Genomic DNA, 18,652 nt, shown 5'->3' with positions numbered 1-18,652 from the left:
TTACCCACTAGACCACCAGAGTTCCAACAAGCATCCCTAAAATGATGAGCACCTTCCAAAAAAAAACTTGCTCCTCCATGGACTTGGCTGTGCGGGTCCTAATAATGCAGCTTTTGGGAAAGGTGCCTGCATGCCCTCCCCATCCCCCCACCAGCCCTGAGCAGAAGTGCGCTTTCTGGATTTGACAGATAGTTCCCTTGGCTATATTTCCATCTCATTTTGGGGCTTTCCAAGCTGGGAGAAGTTCCGAGCACAGTTTGGGGCCCAGCTGAGCCTCTCAAATCCCAAAGTCATATAATTCCCAGGCCCAGCTGTGGGGGTGAGGGCCAGAGAGATCAAGGCAGGGGAATTTGGGTTGACAAGTCATCTGAGGCAGTTTCAGTTAGAACTGATACTGAAGACTCCCTAGGAAAGCAGCAGAAAACCTCGCTTTTCAGTCTTACCAGGCTCCTGCTAACTTGGTTGCTCCAGTCTGGATTCCTCCATATGGGTCTAGCAGTGTGAAGTCTTATCTTCTTGATGTTGAGATGTAATTTATATTGAAGTCAGCTGTAGTCTTTGATCTTCTGTAGCAAGCATTTCAAGTTTTCATCACTTTCTCCAAGCAAGGTTGTGTTATCTGCATAATGCAGGTTGTTGATGAGTTGTCCTCTTATCTGAATGCCAGATTCTTCTTCATAAAGTCCAGCTTCTCCAATGATTTGCTCAGCATACAGATTGAATGAGCTCTTGTGGCTTAGTGGTAAGAAATTGTGCTGCCAATACAAAGGCATGTGGTTCAAACTCACTAGCTGCTCTGCGGGAGATTGACAACCTCCTCTCATGCAATTTACTGCCTCTGAAAATCCCCTGGAGGACTGGCTATGGTTTAGTTCTGACTTCACAGCATACAACAATGTGAGCCTAATTAAATGTTCTGGATTCCTATTCTTCTCAGTAGTAACAGTTATTAATTACTACCCTAAAGTATTAACAGTTCATTATGATTCATGCAGTCAAATGCCTTTGCATAATCAGTAAAACACAACAACAGAATTCTTCTTGTATTCTAAGATCTCACATCAGCAATATCCCTGGTATCACTCCTAAACCCAGCCTGAATTTCTGCCAGTTTTCTGTTAATGTATTCTAGACAGTTTTAGATAATCTTCAGCAATATTTACTTGTGTTATTAACGATAATGCTCAATAATTTCCACATTCTGTTGAATCCTTTGAGAATTGGAACAAATATGAATCTCTTCCAATCAGTTGGGCAGGTAGCTGTCTTCTAAATTTCCTGACAGACTAATAAATAGGCCCAGACTGCATGTGTTAGTTGAAACATGTCAATTGTTATTCATTCCATCAATTCCTGCAGCCTTATTTTTTGCCAATACCTTTAGTAAGCTGGAGCTTCTTTCTTCATTATCACTCTTTTCTTGTTGTGTCAAGTCGCCTGCAACTCATAGCGGCCCTATGTACAACAGCCTTAAACTCTGCTGTATCCTGTGTCAATCTTAACTGTCTCTGACACATCTACCCCTATTACTCCAGTCACTGAATCAATCTACCTCAAGGGTCTTCCTCTCCTGCACTGTCCCTCTCCAAGGAGTGGTCTCTTCTTGCAGTATGTCCAAAGTAGGTCAGACGAAACTTCAAAAAGCTCCAAGGAGTAGCCTGGTCTCGCCCTCTCTAGGCCGAACTTGCTTGTTCTCCTAGCAGTCCATGGTATATTCAATATTCTTCTCCAGCACCACAGCTCAAAGGAATCAGTTCTCTATCATCTTTAGTCATTATCCAGCTTTCTGATGCATAGCAAGTAATTGCAAAGACTATGGCCTGGATCAAGCACACCTTAAGCCTCAGGAATAACATTGTTGCTCTTTAGTACAGACTTTCCCAACTCAATCTTTTAATTTCCTGGCTGTCTGTACGAAGAGTGTTGATTGTGGAGCCAAGCAAACGACAGCTGTGTTACTTCCTAAAATCTTTCAATTTGGCCAATTCTTTTTTATATTTGTACTATATGTATTCCCTCTATCTTCTTTTGATGCTTTTGATATAATTCAATATTTTGCCCATAGTATTGCAACTTGGGCCTTAAATTTGTTTTTCAATTCTTTCAACTTGAGAAATATGGAGCAAGTTCTTTTAGTCTGACTCCAGCTCTTTGTACATTCAATTATAATACTTGGCTTTGTCTTCTCGAGCTGCCCTTTAAAATCTTCTGTCCGGCTTTTACTTCTGCATCTCTTCCTGTTGTTTTGACTTCTCCATACTAGTGTAATTTTCAGAATCCCTTCCATCCTTTTGGTCTCTTCATGGAGGATATCCTTGATGCCACCCTACAACTCATCTGGTCTTTTATCATCAGTGTTCAATGCTTCAACCCTCTTCTTGAGATAAGCAGCATCATGATAGATTGAGAAAAGACTGAAATTGTCAATGATTTCATCTTACTGGGATCCACAATCCACACTGTGGCACCAGCAACCAAGAAAAGATATGTTGCAATGGGAAAGTCTACTGTCAGAGACCTTTCCAAAGTACTGAGGAGCACCGATGTCAGTTTAAAGACCAAGGTTCTCCAATCCAGGCTGTGGTCTTTCCCATCACCATGCATCTGAGTGTTGGGAAATAAGAATTGATGTCTTAGAGTTGTATTGCTAGATACAACTCTAGCTGTCTTGGAGAAAGTACCACTGGAGTGCTCTTTGGAGGCAAGGATACTGAAGCTTTGTCTCACAGACTTTGGGCATGTTATTAGGAGGGGCTATTCCTTGGAAAGAGACATCAAGTTTAGAAGGTGTAGGGTTAGCAAAAGAGGAAGACCTTCAACAAGATGGATTGACACAGTAATGGCAGCAATAGGCTTGACTGTTTCAGAGATGATGAGGATGGCACACAGGCTAGGACAGTGCTCAGATCTGTAGTTCACAGGGCCGCTATGAGTTGTACTTGACTCAAGGGCATGTAACAGCAGTTCCCTCCTGGCCCCAGGGGAGTGGCAGGGCCCTTATGGATCTGGACACCAGCGCTCTTTTTAAACAGCTTTATTGACTAGATTAAAAGTCAGCCCCTGCCCACAGCCTTTCAGATACAGCTCCATATAAGTCTTGTCCACTGGGTCACTGGGAACAGCAAACCCATTCCCTCCTCCTTCCTTCCTGCACAGGGGCCTGGAAGGGAAGGGGAAGGGGGAGGGGATGCAGCCAAAAATGGTCCCTAGAGATGGGTGGAATGGACGGGGCATAGCCCTGAGCATGGGGAACTGAGGCAAGGGGTGCTCAGACGAAGACGAGGCTGTGGCTGCGGCCCTCTCCATCTGAGCATCAAGCTGGCGTGGCAGGAACAGAGCACTGACCTGGGATGAGCTGGGAACGAGCGGGGCTGCTGACCACAGGACCACAGTGTTAGTGTCTGACCCATTTGCCCTAATGTTTCGGCCACTGAGGAAGATGAATGTGTGTTGGAAGTGTTTCATTAGGGACTCCGTGTGAAACTACATTTATTTGGGGGTTAGATGACATCATGACTTTGGGGACCTCATCCAGACTTAGGTCGTCTCCTCCAATTCCACAGCACGATGACATTAGTTCCACACAGATGCAAAGACAAAGGGCCTGGAGAAGCAGGTGGCTACTGTGGGCTTCGACTTTGTCTGTACGCTTTCCCTCCCCTGGCAACCCTCTAAGCTGGGACTCCTAGGACAATTCTGCATGACACCAAGAAGTCCACCCTTTTTCAACAGAGGAGAAACTCAGGAATTCAATCAAGTATATACACATTCCCTGCCCCATGTTGGTCCTGCTTTCCTCTCGCTCTAGGTTTGCTGCTCCTCTGAGCTCCAAGGCTCAAGTGTCTTGGTCAGTCGATGATGGATATTCAGCTTATGAGGTTAAGAGCAGACCGACGTCTACAGGGCAGGTTAGGAGGAGACGGCCTGGTCCCACCTAGACTCAGAAACAGAGCTCCTGCTGGCAATATCATCAGATCCCCAGCAGGGGGCGCCATTGCCCCAGCAGGTATCGCTGGGGCCTCCGGCAGGCACTTCAAACCCAAGGGAGGCAGAGACCAGACTTCAAGTCATTAGTGATGTACAGCAATGCTGAGAAAGGAGCAAGAATCCTAATGTCTCCGAGGCTGCTGGGGGAGGGATGGAGATGCAAAGCTCTGAGTGGACAGGGGACAGCTGGCAGTGATGGCATCACTCAGAATGGACCAAGGCCCCAGCTCCTTGTCCAAAGCCAAAGCCCTTGGGTCCGAAGTTTTTAGCATAGCATCCTGTAGACAGAGGAGAAGGGTTAAGTACATGCTCTTCGTCCCTGAGTCATACTTCCTCCCACCGAAGAAACCCTAGTCCTAGTGCCTGACCAGCATGCTGGAGAAGAGGAGAAGACTCCCCCGGCGCCCTCTCCCCCTCTACAACATTCCCAATCCTAAACCATACTTGATTCCTTTTCCCCTGCCTCTGAGATGATAGAAGTATTTTCTGCTACAAGAGCTGTGGACTGTGAGTAGGAATCCTGATTTTAGTCCCATCTCTGCCCCAATATGTCCCATGACAAATAGGTCACATCCTCTTTCTGTTCCTGTTTCCTCAGCAGTAAATGAAGAGGTCACACTAGGTGCTCTGGAATGGGTTCTAAACAGAATTGGTTTTCAGTTAGCCAAAGCGTAATTCCTTAGCCCTCCCACTCCATCACCCCTCGAGTCCCCAATCTAGAAGTGCAACTACCCACCTTTGCAGTAAATCTCGCCATCCTTGTCCGCCAGGGTGGTGGACTCAAGGCCTTTGCCACACTTGGCACATCGGAAACAGGACTTGTGCCAGGACTGGTCATGGAAGGAAAAAGTTAACGATTATTCCAGTTACGAGGGTACTCCCTTGCCCAGCCCCACTCCTTTTGATATAACCATGGTGCGAGAGTTTAAGACACTCCCGATGTCTGTTCAGCTGCAGCTACTCTGAAGACACCCATGACACTGGGCAGTGGAGCAGCAGTCAGGGGCCACACACCAACCAGCACCAGCAAGGAAGTGCTGCAAAGACTCCCTGGTGGCTTTACCAGCTGCACTGCAAACAGCATTCGAGGTGGCTGATGTCTCAAGGTCAGGACCACACAAGCCTTCTGTAGACCCCACCCTGGCTGTGGATTCAAGATGCAAGCCAGACCTTTCGAGCTGTCCTGGTACTGCCACTTATTTGCTGTGCAAATTTAGGCACGTTTCTTAGCTTTTGCAATTACCTTGTCTAGGAAACGTATCTGCCTACTTGCAAAATCAACATGAGGACTGGGCACCTAAACATCTGGCTACACAGCAGGTGTTCACTGTTGGGATCTTCCTAGACCTGCCTGGTCTCTGAAGTTCTAGAACTGGGTACCATGTGTGTCCAAAGGTCTTTATCTCTTGGAGAATGGGGGAGGCTGTGAGGAGTAAATGACTTCACTTGTGTACAGTGCTGCTACCAGGCACCGGATCTAGGCAATTATGACCTTGAAGGAAATTAGATCTGGTTTAGAAAGTGCACTGAACTCAGCAGGAAAATATTAGAGAGTGTCATCTGTGTTTTGTTTGTTTTCTTTTCATCTTTTCTTTTCTTCTTTTCTTTTTTCAGAAGTCATAGAAGACCCTTTCCAGTTCCAAGAGGAGCCCCAAGGCAAGATACAGTCTGGGAAAGATAAGATCCCAGGGAAAAGCTGGGCTCAGGTTTGTAAACTGTGGGGGAGTCCACACAGCCAGGGAGATGTCTCAGCAGACAGCTCCACCCTGCAATAGCCGAGCAGTTGATAAGCAGACAGTTCTGCTACAGTGAGAGAAGCAAAATGCAGACAACACACAGGCAGCGGAAACAAGGCCTTTAAGGGCAACGAGGCTTCCTCCACACAGCCACCTGGTGCTCAGGCTGGAGGGCGAGAGGGGAACCTGGATCTTTTTGGTTTCCCAGGTCACCTGACCTCCCTTGGAGCCTGGGCCTGAGCCCAAAGGGCAGTGGGTGTCCAGATAGCTGAGGATGGTGAGCCTGGTGTCAGTCATCCCCTCGGTGCAACTGTGCAGCCGCAGCAGATGCCCTGTCCTTGCTCCTCTTCTGAAAAGCAGGAGCTGCTCTCCTAAGGTCCACAAACTGGAAAAGGGGTGAAACTACCTTCAGAACGCTAGCCAGCTCTCACATTTTTCACCAACTCACAAAAAAAATTCTATGCCTGGACTCATTCATGAAGAACCTAAAAGAACTTTATGTTCCATGCTCCTCAATGTACCTTTCTTGGGCCCAGGCAAAAGACTGTGTGGGTGCGGGGTGGGGACTTCTTTCAGCTTCTTCTGCTTGAAAGCAAAATTCTCTTAATTACTCCTTAGTGGGCCTGCCTTCAAACCATAATCCTGTCTAGGTAATAAGAACATTGACTCCTAGATATATAATTGTCTATGATCATTATGAGACATTGCAGGGGAAAAAAACCCAACTTGATAATATTAATGTTGTGTACTGTAGAGTAGGAACCGATCCACAGCAGACCCCCCTGCTGGGTTTTCCAAGGCAGTGGACCTGGCCTTGACTCCTACCTTGCTACTAATCACTGCTGTCGAGACAGAACTGACTCATAACTAACTCTCCGTCGGGATTTCTGCGGCTTTAAATCACATGGGAAGAGACTGCCTATCTTGATTCTGTGGAGCTAACGGTGGATTCGAACTGCCAGAGAGGTGCTGACTTTTGGTTAGCCTCACAACCCCCTACCGATTACATCACCAGAGCTCCCTGACGTCAGAGTTTAGCCCCATCATAATGAGATGATCTGGAGTGATTATCTAGTCCTGCCAAATCTTGATTTCTTTACCTACAAAATGGGTATGGTAATACACACGTCCAGTAACCACTGTGGTGGGTGAACTGAAATACTGATAGGGTTTAAAACAAACCCACTGACATTGTGTCAATTCTAAATCTTATCAAGTCTACAGGACAGAATAGACATAGGTTTCCCAGGATATAATGCTTACAGAAGCTGACTGCTTCCTCCTTCTCCCAGAATGTGCTGGTAGATTTGAACCACCCACCATTTGGTTAGCAGTCATGCACTTTTCTCCACTGTGCCACCAGATCTCCTTGATAGGGCCTATAATTTCCCTAAGTATTGTCTCCTGTTTCATTCCCTCGGGCGTCCTTCCTGGAGGCTAAAATGTTTTAGAAACTAAGACCCAAATCCAAAAGAGCTGAAGACAGGCTCTGGGTACAGTTATTCCACAGCCTGCCACATGACCGCGGCCTGGTTACTTTCTGTTCTCTGGGCCTCATGTGAGTGATCTGGAAATCGGGCCTGTCTGATCATATCTTGAAAATCCATCTTCTGTGATTCTGGGGTTTTGGTCTAAGGCTGCCAAGCCCTGGGGGCAGTGGTTCTCCTTGATCTTCTTGCTTCAGTCTCTCTGAGGGATACTATCAACTCCCCTTGGGACACTGGCCCACTACAGTGATTCTCACTGTACTGAAGTGCTGGGCTGACTATCAGAACATCACGAGGAAGGGCATGCATGCCAGTTAGGAAAAACCTCCCAGGCCCTGAAAACGGTCCCTGGTGACCCTAAAAAGGTCATTCACATTTTTGAGGTCACAGATGTTTTTGAAAATCTGATGAAGGACATGGATCCTATTCTCAGATAGAGATCGGCCCTGAACTTCTCTTATTTTTTAACATTGTACACAAGAACATTTTACTCTGGCATCATCTCAATTGCTTCTTCCATATTCTTGCCCTTTCCCTCTTCTTCTTGCCAAGATCTGGCTTTATGGTTAAGGATACTTTTTGGAGTCTTTGTCCAGTCTTAGCTTAAGTGGTAACCACCTTTCTGGGGTGGATGTTTCCATGCGCAATTATGCCATTAGCCCTGTCTCTGCTTGCCTTCAGTGTAGATGGTATGTTACTTCCTGTAAACATGAACCCCTCTCTGCCTATTTACAGACCTCTGTGGTGTCTGCACAACCTGAACGTCGTCATCCTCTCAGGCGGGCATGGATCAAACACTGTTTTTCTGTCTCAGTTCCTTGGAAAGAGTGAAGGCCAGAATCTTTCTATGAATGGGGGAAGTTGCACTGAAATGTCTTTTTTGGGTTTTGCTTCAGGCAGTAAACACAGAGAGACTGAACTTCATTTGGGCTTAAGCTTTGGTGGCGTAGTCTGTAGGGAGTTTGCTGCTAACACAAAGGCAGCACGTCTCAGGTGGTTTGAATCCAACGCTTCAAGGGAGAAAGATGGGCAGTGTCCTCCCAAGTGATTTAGATTTGGAAACTTGTTGGCGGGTCAGCTATAGCTGGTTCCGACTCAACGATCAGTTATGGGTTTGTTTGCTTTTGTTTCAGTCATGGCCATAAAAGAGAGTGGAAGAGAAGAAAAGCTAGGCCTTGAACTTTTCAAAAGCTCTGCCCTGGGGTATATAGTTTTTGCATCACATGAAAGGAGCTATGGGGGTGCAGTGGCCCATGGTAACTGAAAAGTCAACTGGTGAAAGATGTGGCAGTGGCTTCCATTACAATTGTATCTTTGGAAATCCTTGAAGTTGTTCTACTCAGTGCTCCAGGGTCACTATGAGTTGGAATTGAGTAAATGGCAACAGGTGGCTAGCCCGCAAGCACAGAATAGAATACAAGTGGATTTTCAAAGGGTCATTCACATTTTTGAGGTCATGGATCTTTTTGAAAATCTGATGAAAGATATGGCTACCCATCTCAGATAGAGATGTGTTTCCACAAATCTTTGCATACAGTTTTCGGGAGTTCATGGATCCACCATGGTCCCCAACACGAGGGACAGAGACTGATCTTTGCAAAGTCCCCTGTGAGTCATTCTTCCTACTGTGTGTCATCAAGTGGATTCTGATTCATAGTGACATTAGATGACTTCCCCGGGGGGTTTCTTAGCTTATATGTATTTTTAACACTATTCACTGCATTTTTGGTTGAAGTTTATGCTGATAATTAGGTTCTTGCTTCACAATTGTTATTGTTCAGTGACACTGGTTACATTTTTAATAACGGATCAATGTTCTCTTTTTCCTTCTGGTTGTCCCATTTCCAGTAATCTAGTTTCCTTGCTCTCATTACTTTCTCACTGTTCTGTTTTAGAGTAATTGTTAACTGTTTGATGGGTTTTTTTGAGTAGATTTTTTTTAAAGGGACAGAGTACTCACAGATGACAATCTTTATTTTTTTGGATAATCTGAGAGCCCCAGGAGACAGCTGTAGTTCCAGGTTAAGGTTACATTGGGGTGATAATCTTGTAATGCCTTTTGCTTTCAGCTGGTCCAGTAAGTCTGAACTTTTTTAAGAATTTCTCTTGTGTTCCACCACAACTTTCTCCCATTATCTCAGGATCTATCTATCTATCGTGGCCCCAATCAGAAGTGTCAATAGTGGTAACTAGACCCCCTCTAGTTCTTGTAGGCTTTAATCTTTATGGGAACAGATCACCAGGTCTTTTCTCTTAAAGAACCACTAATGGGCTGGAGAAGAGAATACCATGGACTGCTAGGAAAACAAACAGATTTGTCCTGGAAAGGGTTAAACCGGGTGGCTCCTTGGAGGCAAGGATTCTGAGGCTCCGTCTAACATAATTTGGACATGTTGTGAGGAGAGACCGGTCCTTGGAGAAGGACATCATGGTTGGGAGGGTGGAGGGACAGAGCAGGAGAGGAAGACCCTCTATGAGGTGGATTGATTCAGTGACTGGGATAATCGGGATGGGAGTATCAGAGACAGTGCGATTGGCACAGAACAGAGCAGAGTTTACGGCTGTTGTACATAGGGTCGCTATGAGTCACAAGCGACTCGACGGCACATAACAACAACAATGGGTTTGAATTACTGACCTTTCAGTCGGCAGCCAAACACTTAACCACTGTGCCACTCCTCCCTGTAAGTTGCCCACAGGCATTTCTCAACCAAGCCTGTACACAACGGTGATGCCACTACACCTGAAGTGACTTGAGTCCTTGGAGACTGGCAGGCAAAGAAACAGAGGGTGACTCAGGCGTCATAGAAGGGAAGGAGTTAAGACCACTGAACCGAGCTAAGGTCAGAGCTTGCAAACTTCTACAACTCATATTTCAGCTGGGCCTCTCACCAGCCAGCCCATCTCCCTCTATCTCCCCCCCACCCGGCCCGGCGGCTGCCTTACCTTCCCAGCACCAATCACCTTCTCCGCAGCATAGACAGCTTGGCCACAGCGAGGGCAGCGCTCAGAGCCGCCAATTTTCTGAGCAAACTTAGACGCATTGGGGTTGGTGGTGGGCCTGTGACCAGGAGCCCTACATGGGAAAGACATGCTGTGAGGTGACAATTATGCCCAGAGCTGGCACTGCAGGATATGACGCCAGCTTTATCACATAAATCTCCTGGTCTGAGCCAAAGAGGCGAGGGTCACAAGGAACTCAAAGATTATCTCCATTTTTTTTTTAAATTTTGTGTGTGTACCATCAAATCAGATCTGACTGGTACAGGACGAGATTGCCCTTCCTCCAGCAGAGCATCTGGTGGATTCAAATCACGTACCTCTGGGATTGCAATGCAGCTTCTTGCCACTAGGACACCAGAGCTCCCTAGATTACCTCCAGTTTAAAGATGGACAAAGTAAGGTTCCAGCATATATGTCCATCACCCTCTGCCGCCCCTCAGTCTTGCAGCAGTTTCACAGTCAGATTCTTTCCAAGAGAAATTTGCTGACAAATTATTCCCATGAGGGCAATGACCTTGGCTGGAAAGTTGGTAAGTCAGCTGTCATTTCCGTCCATCCTCCCAAGTCTGAGGAACCAGCTATTATGACCGCCAACAGCCACTATTTAACAGAAGGTTAGAGGTTGGTGGTGCTGGGGAGACCCAGGGATACCATGTGATATTTCTAAGGTAAGAGAATGGCTTTCCTTAGCCAGTGGTGAGAGGTGGCAGTGCTGAGTGACAGAGAGGCTGATTTGGCCTAAGTCTTATGTGCTGGTCCTGGTTCAGATACTAGCTATGGGTTTGGATTCTTAAATCCATGAAAAGAGGACACTGGCCTGAATAATTACTGGGGCCCCGCCCAGCTCTGACCAGTATCAAAATACAGGATGTAAGTTTCAAGAAGGGAGGAGCCTGGACTATTCTCTTCCCTACTGTGTCCCAAGCTGTTCCAGGGGGCCTGAAGCACAGTGAGTGCTCCATACTACCTTAAAAAGAAAACACGACTTTCTAAGCCTTCTACTGCTAGACCAGAAGTGGCTGGAAGTGTGCTCACCACTAGGAGAAAGGGAAGGGAGAGAACCTTTTACTCACTCCTCATGCTTGATGCCCAGAGACTCTCCCTTGTCGGTGCTCAGTGTGCCAGCACCCTGCCCGTAGCCGTAGCCTTTTGGCCCATATTTCTTGCCATAGCAGGACTTGCAGTAAATCTCCTCACCATGCACAGCCACAGTGGTGCTATCCAGATTCTTCTTGCAGACCACTGTGGAGGAAGAAGGGAAGCATGGTGAGCTGAAGCTGGGGTTGGGGCTAGCTCCTAGTAAGTTCCCAGACAGTTTACATATTTCAGGAGCAGCCAGAAATGGAAGCATGGGTGACCACTGAGCTGGAAAAAGGAAGGTGGGGTCTTCATGTCTGACTCCAGCCAGGTATGCTGGCCCTGTTGTGTCTCCCAGGAGTCTTTGCATGTCTCCCAAGTCCTCTGCACCCTCACATCTCCCCAAAAGTGCAATGGACCCCACATTCAGAGGTGGCAATAACCTATGCTGACCTCAAGCCAAAGAAAGTTGGCTGAGATAGTTTATCTGCCTTTAACAAACAGACTACATGTCCTAACAGGAGAGAAAAAAAAAGAAAGGCAGGAAGAGGGCTGGGTTTTCCTATGCCCAATAGAATCTAAAATTTGTGCATACAGAGGGGATGAGAGAGGATGAAGGTACAGAGCTATTGTTGTTGATTGACTCATAGCCACCCTATGAACAAAAGGCCTGAAGCCTTTCTGTAACTATGACATTTAACAAAGTTCATAGAGTTCCCGGAGGCATGTTGTTTAGGAAGTGGATACCGTGTGTGTGTGAGAGAGAGAGAGAGAGAAAGAGAGAGACACACACACACACACCTGATGGCCTTTGTAATGAGGTACTGGTCATACTAACCAAAACAGGATTTGGAATCATTCTGCTGTAAGAATTTGAGTCAGACATAGGGAAGAATTTCATGACTTCTGGGGTAAGAAATATTGAGAGCTTTCTTGACCTTGCACTCTCTCTTGATAGATAGATAGATAGATAGATAGATAGATAGATAGATAGATAGATAGATAGATAGACAGATAGACAGACAGATACATATAGATACATATATACACATTTATAGGCACATTGTCCTAATCCATTAGCTGCTGTGGGAAAAAGATGGGCAATCTCCTCCAGTACATTTTACTGCCTCTGAAAACCCACTAGAGGGTCAGTTATGACTTGACAGTACATAACAACACTATATATTTGGAAACAGGAGTGACATCCACTTCCTAAATAACATGCCTCTGGAAACACTATGAATTTAAATGCCGATAGTTATAAAGGGGCTTCAGGCCTTTTGTTCACAGGGTCACTATGAGTCATGCTCTCGACTCGAAGGCAATCAACAATAAAAACAACATATATACATGCATACATACAATGTGTGTGTATAAACACACACACACACACACACACACACACACATGCCTGTTTACCTCAGAGGAGAGAGGTACCTAGTTCAAAATCCAGGTCAAATTGAGCCCACATCCCCAGGACCAGACCTCAGCTCTCTCTAGCTGTGTGACCTCAGGCAAGTTACTCTGCTTTTCTAGTCTCAGCATTCTCATCTGTAAATGAAGATAATGCCCACCCCAAAAGGTGGCCTGAGAATGAAAGGAGGTCTTACATGTGACAATGAGCATTGCACAATACCCTGGTTCAGAATAAAACCGGCCATTCTGTGCTAGTATCATATAGTCTGTCAACCCAAGAGGAGGGGACTCAACAGAGATCACATGCTTCTAACTTCCAAGACTCAACTTCACTCTGTCTCATTAGATCTCATCCTGTCACCTGTTTTGGTTCTGGGATAGCCTTTAAATAGTGGATGCAGTCCAATTGGGCTGTATGCTCAAACGTGGTTTTCTAAAGACGGAAACCTAGGAAAGCTGAAGGAGGCACCATGCCTCTTCCCCTCCCTTTGAGAGGCCCTCAGCTTGGTTCTTTGCACCCTGCCACCCTCTTGCCTTTAACAGGCCCAGTTCTCTGCTGGCTTTTCCCCTTGCCTTACACTCCAGGTTGGAGACTGCAGACCAAATAAGGACCCTCTTGTCCTGCCCTCGGAATCCCTACCTCATTCCAGCATTCTGGTCAGTCCAAATATAGAACTTCCCACCTCCTCCCCTGGGGCTTGGCTCCCAGGAAGAAGGGAGAAGGAACAACATTCCCTTCTAGGGTGGGAAGTCAGGGGTTGGCCCGATATTGCTTCCAGTAAGACTCAAGTTAAGCTGGGAATTCCAAGGCCAAAGGGGAGGTAGTCAGCAGACACAGAACGGTCAGGAAAACAGAGTTCCGTGTTGTCTGGCCTTTCCACCAAGACACCCGGGAGCTCAGTGTGGAAGAGCCGTCTGAGCCTCCAAGCTGACAACTGCTGTGACAGGCCAGTGGCTCACCTACCAGGCCATGCCATCTGAACTCAGCTTTCAGACAGAGTCTCAGACAAGACCATCTTGCTCATTTCTGCTCTGCTGTACTTCTCTCAGAAGCCCAGCCCTACGCACCACCATGCCCACCTTCAACTTTAGGCAACATAGTCAAGGGCTCCCAGCTCACGCATGGGCTCCACCAAAGTCTCAGGAAAGAGGAATTCTGAATAAAGGTGTGAAGAAGTTTCTAAGTTGTATGTGTGTGTTGAACACTTGCAGATGCTGCCTGGCTCTGTGGGCCAGGCAATGTCATTTGAAAACACAGGGGAAAGGCAGCCCCACATAAGAGATCAGAGCCTCTTACCTCTGGAAGCAAAGTAATTCTCTACCTCTGGAATGAAAGCTTAGACCCAACAAACCAAACACCTATGATCAGAAGGTGAGCCAAGTTAGGCCCTCGTCCCTGGCTGTTTTCTGCAAGTCTGTGGTTCTTTCGAGTAGGCTAAGCTTGCAGGACCAGAAGGGTGAAACCTCATCCTGCAGGTGAGGAGACCCTGGTGTAAGAGGGTGAATACAGCTTCACCTGAGCTCCTGGAGCCCAGGGCCAACGTGCCTCCACCACTTGCTTAGGACAGACCAGCTCTTCATTTCCAAGGCTGGCTGCTCACCGGCTCAGGGCCCCAGGGGGGGAGATGGACTCACAGCCTCAGGGCAGAATCCCAGTGTAGCAGCTGATCTCTTATCAGCCACTGAGTCTGAACTGCTTGCTAATGGGCACTAGTGGCCCCTGCTGAGACCATAGGGGTGTGGCAGGCCCTCTTGATCCTAGCTCTAGGATCCAAGGCCAGCCAAGTGAAAGCAGTTGTCTCCTGACTTTGTCTAGCACCATATCACATCTTTATGACCATCCCAGAACACCAGGGAAGGGGCAGTAGGTGCTAAGTAGGGGCAGGAGAACCAGAGGCAAGGAATGGAGCGGTTAGAGGGTTGTCTTTTGGGGATACCTTGAGGTCTGCCAAGAATGGAGATGGATCTTATTCCCAACCACCCAGCCCCTGCCAGCCTTTGTCTTCCTTAGGAGGGAAAGTTCTTAGATTCTTTGAATTATCTTAAATTCAGGCTAGACATTCTTCTCCCACTTAACCAAAAAAGAGAATCACCTTTCCTTCCAATCACAGATAAATATTTGTTAAAAGCTTTCTATGTGCTAAGTAATGTTTACTAGATGCTGTGTACTAGGTACTGTGTGCTAGGTGCTGCCTACTAGGTACTGTGTGCTAAATGTTGTGTATTAGGTGCTGTGTATTATTGTGTGCTAGGTGCTGTGTTCTGGATGCTATGTACTAGGTACTGTGTGCTAAGTGCTGTGTACTAGGTGCTATGTACTAGGGACTGTGTGCTAGATTCTGTATTAGGTACTGTGTGCTAAGTGCTGTGTACTAGGTGCTATGTACTAGGGACTGTGTGCTAGATTCTGTATTAGGTACTGTGTGCTAGGTGCTTATGTACTAAGTGCTGTATTCTAGATGCTATGTACATGGTACCGTGTGCTAGATTCTGTGTATTACGTACTGTGTGCTAGGTGCTATGTACTAGGTACTGTGTGCTAGATTCGGTGTATTACGTACTGCGTGCTAGGTGCTGTGTGCTAAGTACTGTGTACAGGTGTTGTGTGCTATATGCTGTGCACTAGGTATTGAGTGCTAGATGCTGTGTACTAGGGGCTATGTGCTAGGTGCTGTGTGCTAGACAGTAAGGATAAGCAAGGTAGGATCAGACCTCTAAGGCTGTGTAATACTAAATGGTTCACTTATAGCTTTTTGTTTTGTTTTGGTTTTGTTTTAATTTTATTTTATTAATTTTAATGAACATTTACAGAGATTTTGGATTTCCATTCATTCATTGTTGCACTTTTCTCCCTACCCAGCCCTCCCCCGCAGTTCACTCCTCTCTTTGAAAAGTAAAATTCTTTCATTGGTATACAATCTAGCTTTGATGTCCAGGAAAAGGCAGGCCCTAAAACCCTGGAGAGACAGATACTGTTCCCTAAAGTTGTTACACAACATTCCTCCCCAGTCTTGCCGTCCAGCCCGACTTTCCACAAGTGTCTCTAATCCTCCACACCCCCTCATGCCCTGGCGCAGACCATGCTCTTTCCTTCCTATGCCACAGCCCGTTGCAGGCAGGGATTAAGCAACTTTCTTTGAGAGCAAAGGAAAGGGCCTGCTGGTCCGAGCAGCCTTGTCAGGCCAGGGCCAGATTCCTCTGGAAAAAATAAATCCAAAACCAAACAAACCAGAAAACAAAACCCCAAACAAAACAAAACACACACACAAAAAATCTACTAAAAAATTTCTAAGTGAACTGCTGATAGTAAGATGCTGCTGTTTCTGGCCTCCAGTGTGGGCAGAAAGCCAAATGGCTCCACCAAAGCTCATTTACACCCCATTCATCAGAGGCAGCCCTGTGGGCAGTGACTCCAGGTGAGGCCCTCACCATGGTGGGCTGCGAGGCCCCTGCTGGCTGTGGTTGGTTCTGACCAGCAGCAGGTGGAGCTCCATGGGACATCTGTGACCAAGTGGGTGGTAGCCATTTGGATCCTACTATGGGGCAGAGATCACCTTGAACCAAAAACCACAGACCCTCCACACTTTGCTTCATGAAAGCAGAAGTAGATAGACAGGACCACTTCCTGGATGTTGCAGATGGGCTGGGACTTCAGCCCCTGCCAGGTGTCCTTTATATCAGACCATATTGCTGTCTGGATCCTTCAGCACTGGGTATGCACAATCATGTGTGTGTAGGAGGGGTAGTGCTTACCATTTCTAGAACACCAGCAATGCACTAAGTGCTATATTTATTTTACCGGCTCATTCCATGTTAATTATCACAACTCTAAGGTAAGCACTTTCTCCACTGTAATAATGTGAAAACTCAACCAGAGAGAGTCACTTGCTTGAGTCATTTGCTCATCATCATTTGGATAATGAAACCCTGATCTGGCTCCTCAACCTGGAACGTAACTAAGACATCCTAAGTGCCTCCCACTCTTCACCTGCCCTCAAGGAAATGCATCCTGCTCCCCTAACACACGCAGTCTGCTATGACCACAATGAAATGAATCATTTAGCAATCTGGGGAGAGGCTTTCTCAAGCCACCACTTTCCAGGTGCTATGAAAGCATCCCTTCTACCAGCTCAGGCCCCTGTCAATGTAGCAGCATGGGGCTGGGATTCCTGGTCGGCTTGCCTGCTTTCAGGGGCTCAATATCCTCTATCCAAGCTTAAGATTGCAGCAAGGCTTTTCTTCATCCTTTAGCAAAAACAAAAAAATTGCCATCTTAACAGATTTTAACTGTACAGTTAAGCGACTCTAAAAACATTCACCAAGTTGTGCAACCATCAACAAGGTCTATTTTCATCATTCTCATCAGAGATTCCATGTCCCTTAAGCAATAACTACGCACCCACCACCAGATCCATCTACTGGCCACTAACCACTAATCTACTTTCCGTGTCTATGAAGTAGCCTATTTTAGACATTTCAAAGAAATACGTTCATCAGTATTTGTCTGGCTTTTTTCACAGTACGTGAGGTTTCCAAAGTTCACCCATGTTGTCGCCTGTATCAGAAATGAATTTCTCTTTCTGGATGATGACTAGTTCGCATTTTCTCCGGTTCACTGGACCTGAGGTCATTGAGCTCTGAACGCCTTCCTCTCTCTTATCCCAGGCTGAGCCTGAATGAAAACTGAGAGAGCAATGGACAGGGCTGGAAGGGGCTGAGGTGCAGTCAGGAAGAGCATAGATGCTTCATCAGAGAGCTTGTGGCCTGGGTTGCCTTTTAACAAGGGATCATTTGGATCCAAAGGCTGGTGAAACTTCTGGAGCTCAAAGTGACTTCTTTTAAATGATGGGATTGTGGCAAGGAGAGAAAGAAGAGTGAGCTGAGTGGAAAGTTTTTCTAATCAAGTCCGTACAGCTTGGCTCTCAGCCTCTCAGTACCCGCCACCCCCACCAGGCCTGGCCAGTCCATTCCCTTAGAGAGCAAGAAAACAGCTTCTGAACGGAACAAAGAGGCCCTTAAGTGTTTCCCTCCCCAGCTGTGCTTCAGCCAAATGTCAAGTTGTTTACATCCCATGAGACCAGTCCCCCAGGGTGTTGACAGGCCCAGCCTGTAGGGGTGGGCCTCAGTCCCCAATCCCCATGGCAACAGGACAGCCTGGGGTTGGATACTCACTGCACAGGAAGCAGGATTTATGGAAGCTATTGCCTTCGCACTGAACCTCTTCAGCAAAGTAAACCGTTTTCTGGCACACTCCGCATTTCTTGCCTCCTCCCCAGTTTGGCATTCTGCAAAAGGAACACAAAAAATGGGGTTAACTTTAGAGAGAGACAGAAACACAGACTTAGAGAAACTAAAAAGTCCAGGGAGATGGAGCAAGACATAAACGGGGCCACCAGCCCAAGCCCAGCACTCCTTCCTGCTGGCTCTCAACCATGTCCTCATACCTGTTCCCCAGGAGTTTCTTCCCCCAATCTAACCAGGTATTTACTGAACAATTATTACAGCACAGAGCTGGACACTTTAACAAATATATTGTGTTACATTTTTGGTGAACATTTACACAGCTAGTCCAGTTCCCACTTAACAAGTCTACACAAGGGAGCTCTGGTGGCCTTGTGGTAAAGAAGCTGTGCTGCAGTCCAAAAGTCACAAAGTTCAAAAACACCAGCTGCTTAGTGAGAGAAGGATGGGCAGTGTCCTCCCATGTGAGTAACTGCCTCTGAAAACCCACGTAGGATCCCCTATGAGTCGGTTCCGACTCAACAGCACACAACGACAACAATAACACACATATAGAGTAGTGACATAGATGACATCTTCCACACTGTGTCACCATTCTCATGATTTCCATTCAGGTTATTCCATTTTTCATGACGTGCGTGTGTGTGTGTGTGTGTGTGTGTGTGTGTGTGTGTACCGTCAAATCGAATCTGACTGGCACAGGAG

General features: G+C 46.6%; 1 protein-coding gene across 2 annotated transcripts; it reads right to left on the bottom strand.

Annotated features, from left to right (window-relative positions):
* Nucleotides 1–4,188: 4,188 nt before the first annotated feature.
* On the bottom strand, nucleotides 4,189–17,990 carry CSRP1 (cysteine and glycine-rich protein 1). Of its 2 annotated transcripts, none has more exons than XM_006892083.1 (5): nucleotides 17,879–17,990; nucleotides 11,287–11,455; nucleotides 10,157–10,286; nucleotides 4,724–4,817; nucleotides 4,189–4,265 (listed from the first exon to the last, which is right to left on the bottom strand). In XM_006892083.1, exons 1-5 carry the CDS (start codon nucleotides 17,988–17,990, stop codon nucleotides 4,189–4,191), a joined length of 582 nt encoding a protein of 193 aa, XP_006892145.1. The 2 variants fall into 2 exon arrangements, with proteins under 2 accessions (XP_006892145.1, XP_006892146.1); XM_006892084.1 differs by having other exon boundaries at nucleotides 10,175–10,286.
* Nucleotides 17,991–18,652: the final 662 nt, after the last annotated feature.

The sequence above is a fragment of the Elephantulus edwardii genome, unplaced genomic scaffold (assembly GCF_000299155.1).
Source record: "Elephantulus edwardii isolate Elephantulus edwardi_28Jun2011 unplaced genomic scaffold, EleEdw1.0 scaffold00110, whole genome shotgun sequence".
Classification (NCBI taxonomy): Eukaryota; Metazoa; Chordata; class Mammalia; order Macroscelidea; family Macroscelididae; genus Elephantulus; species Elephantulus edwardii.
This window is presented reverse-complemented; position numbering and strand designations above follow the sequence as displayed.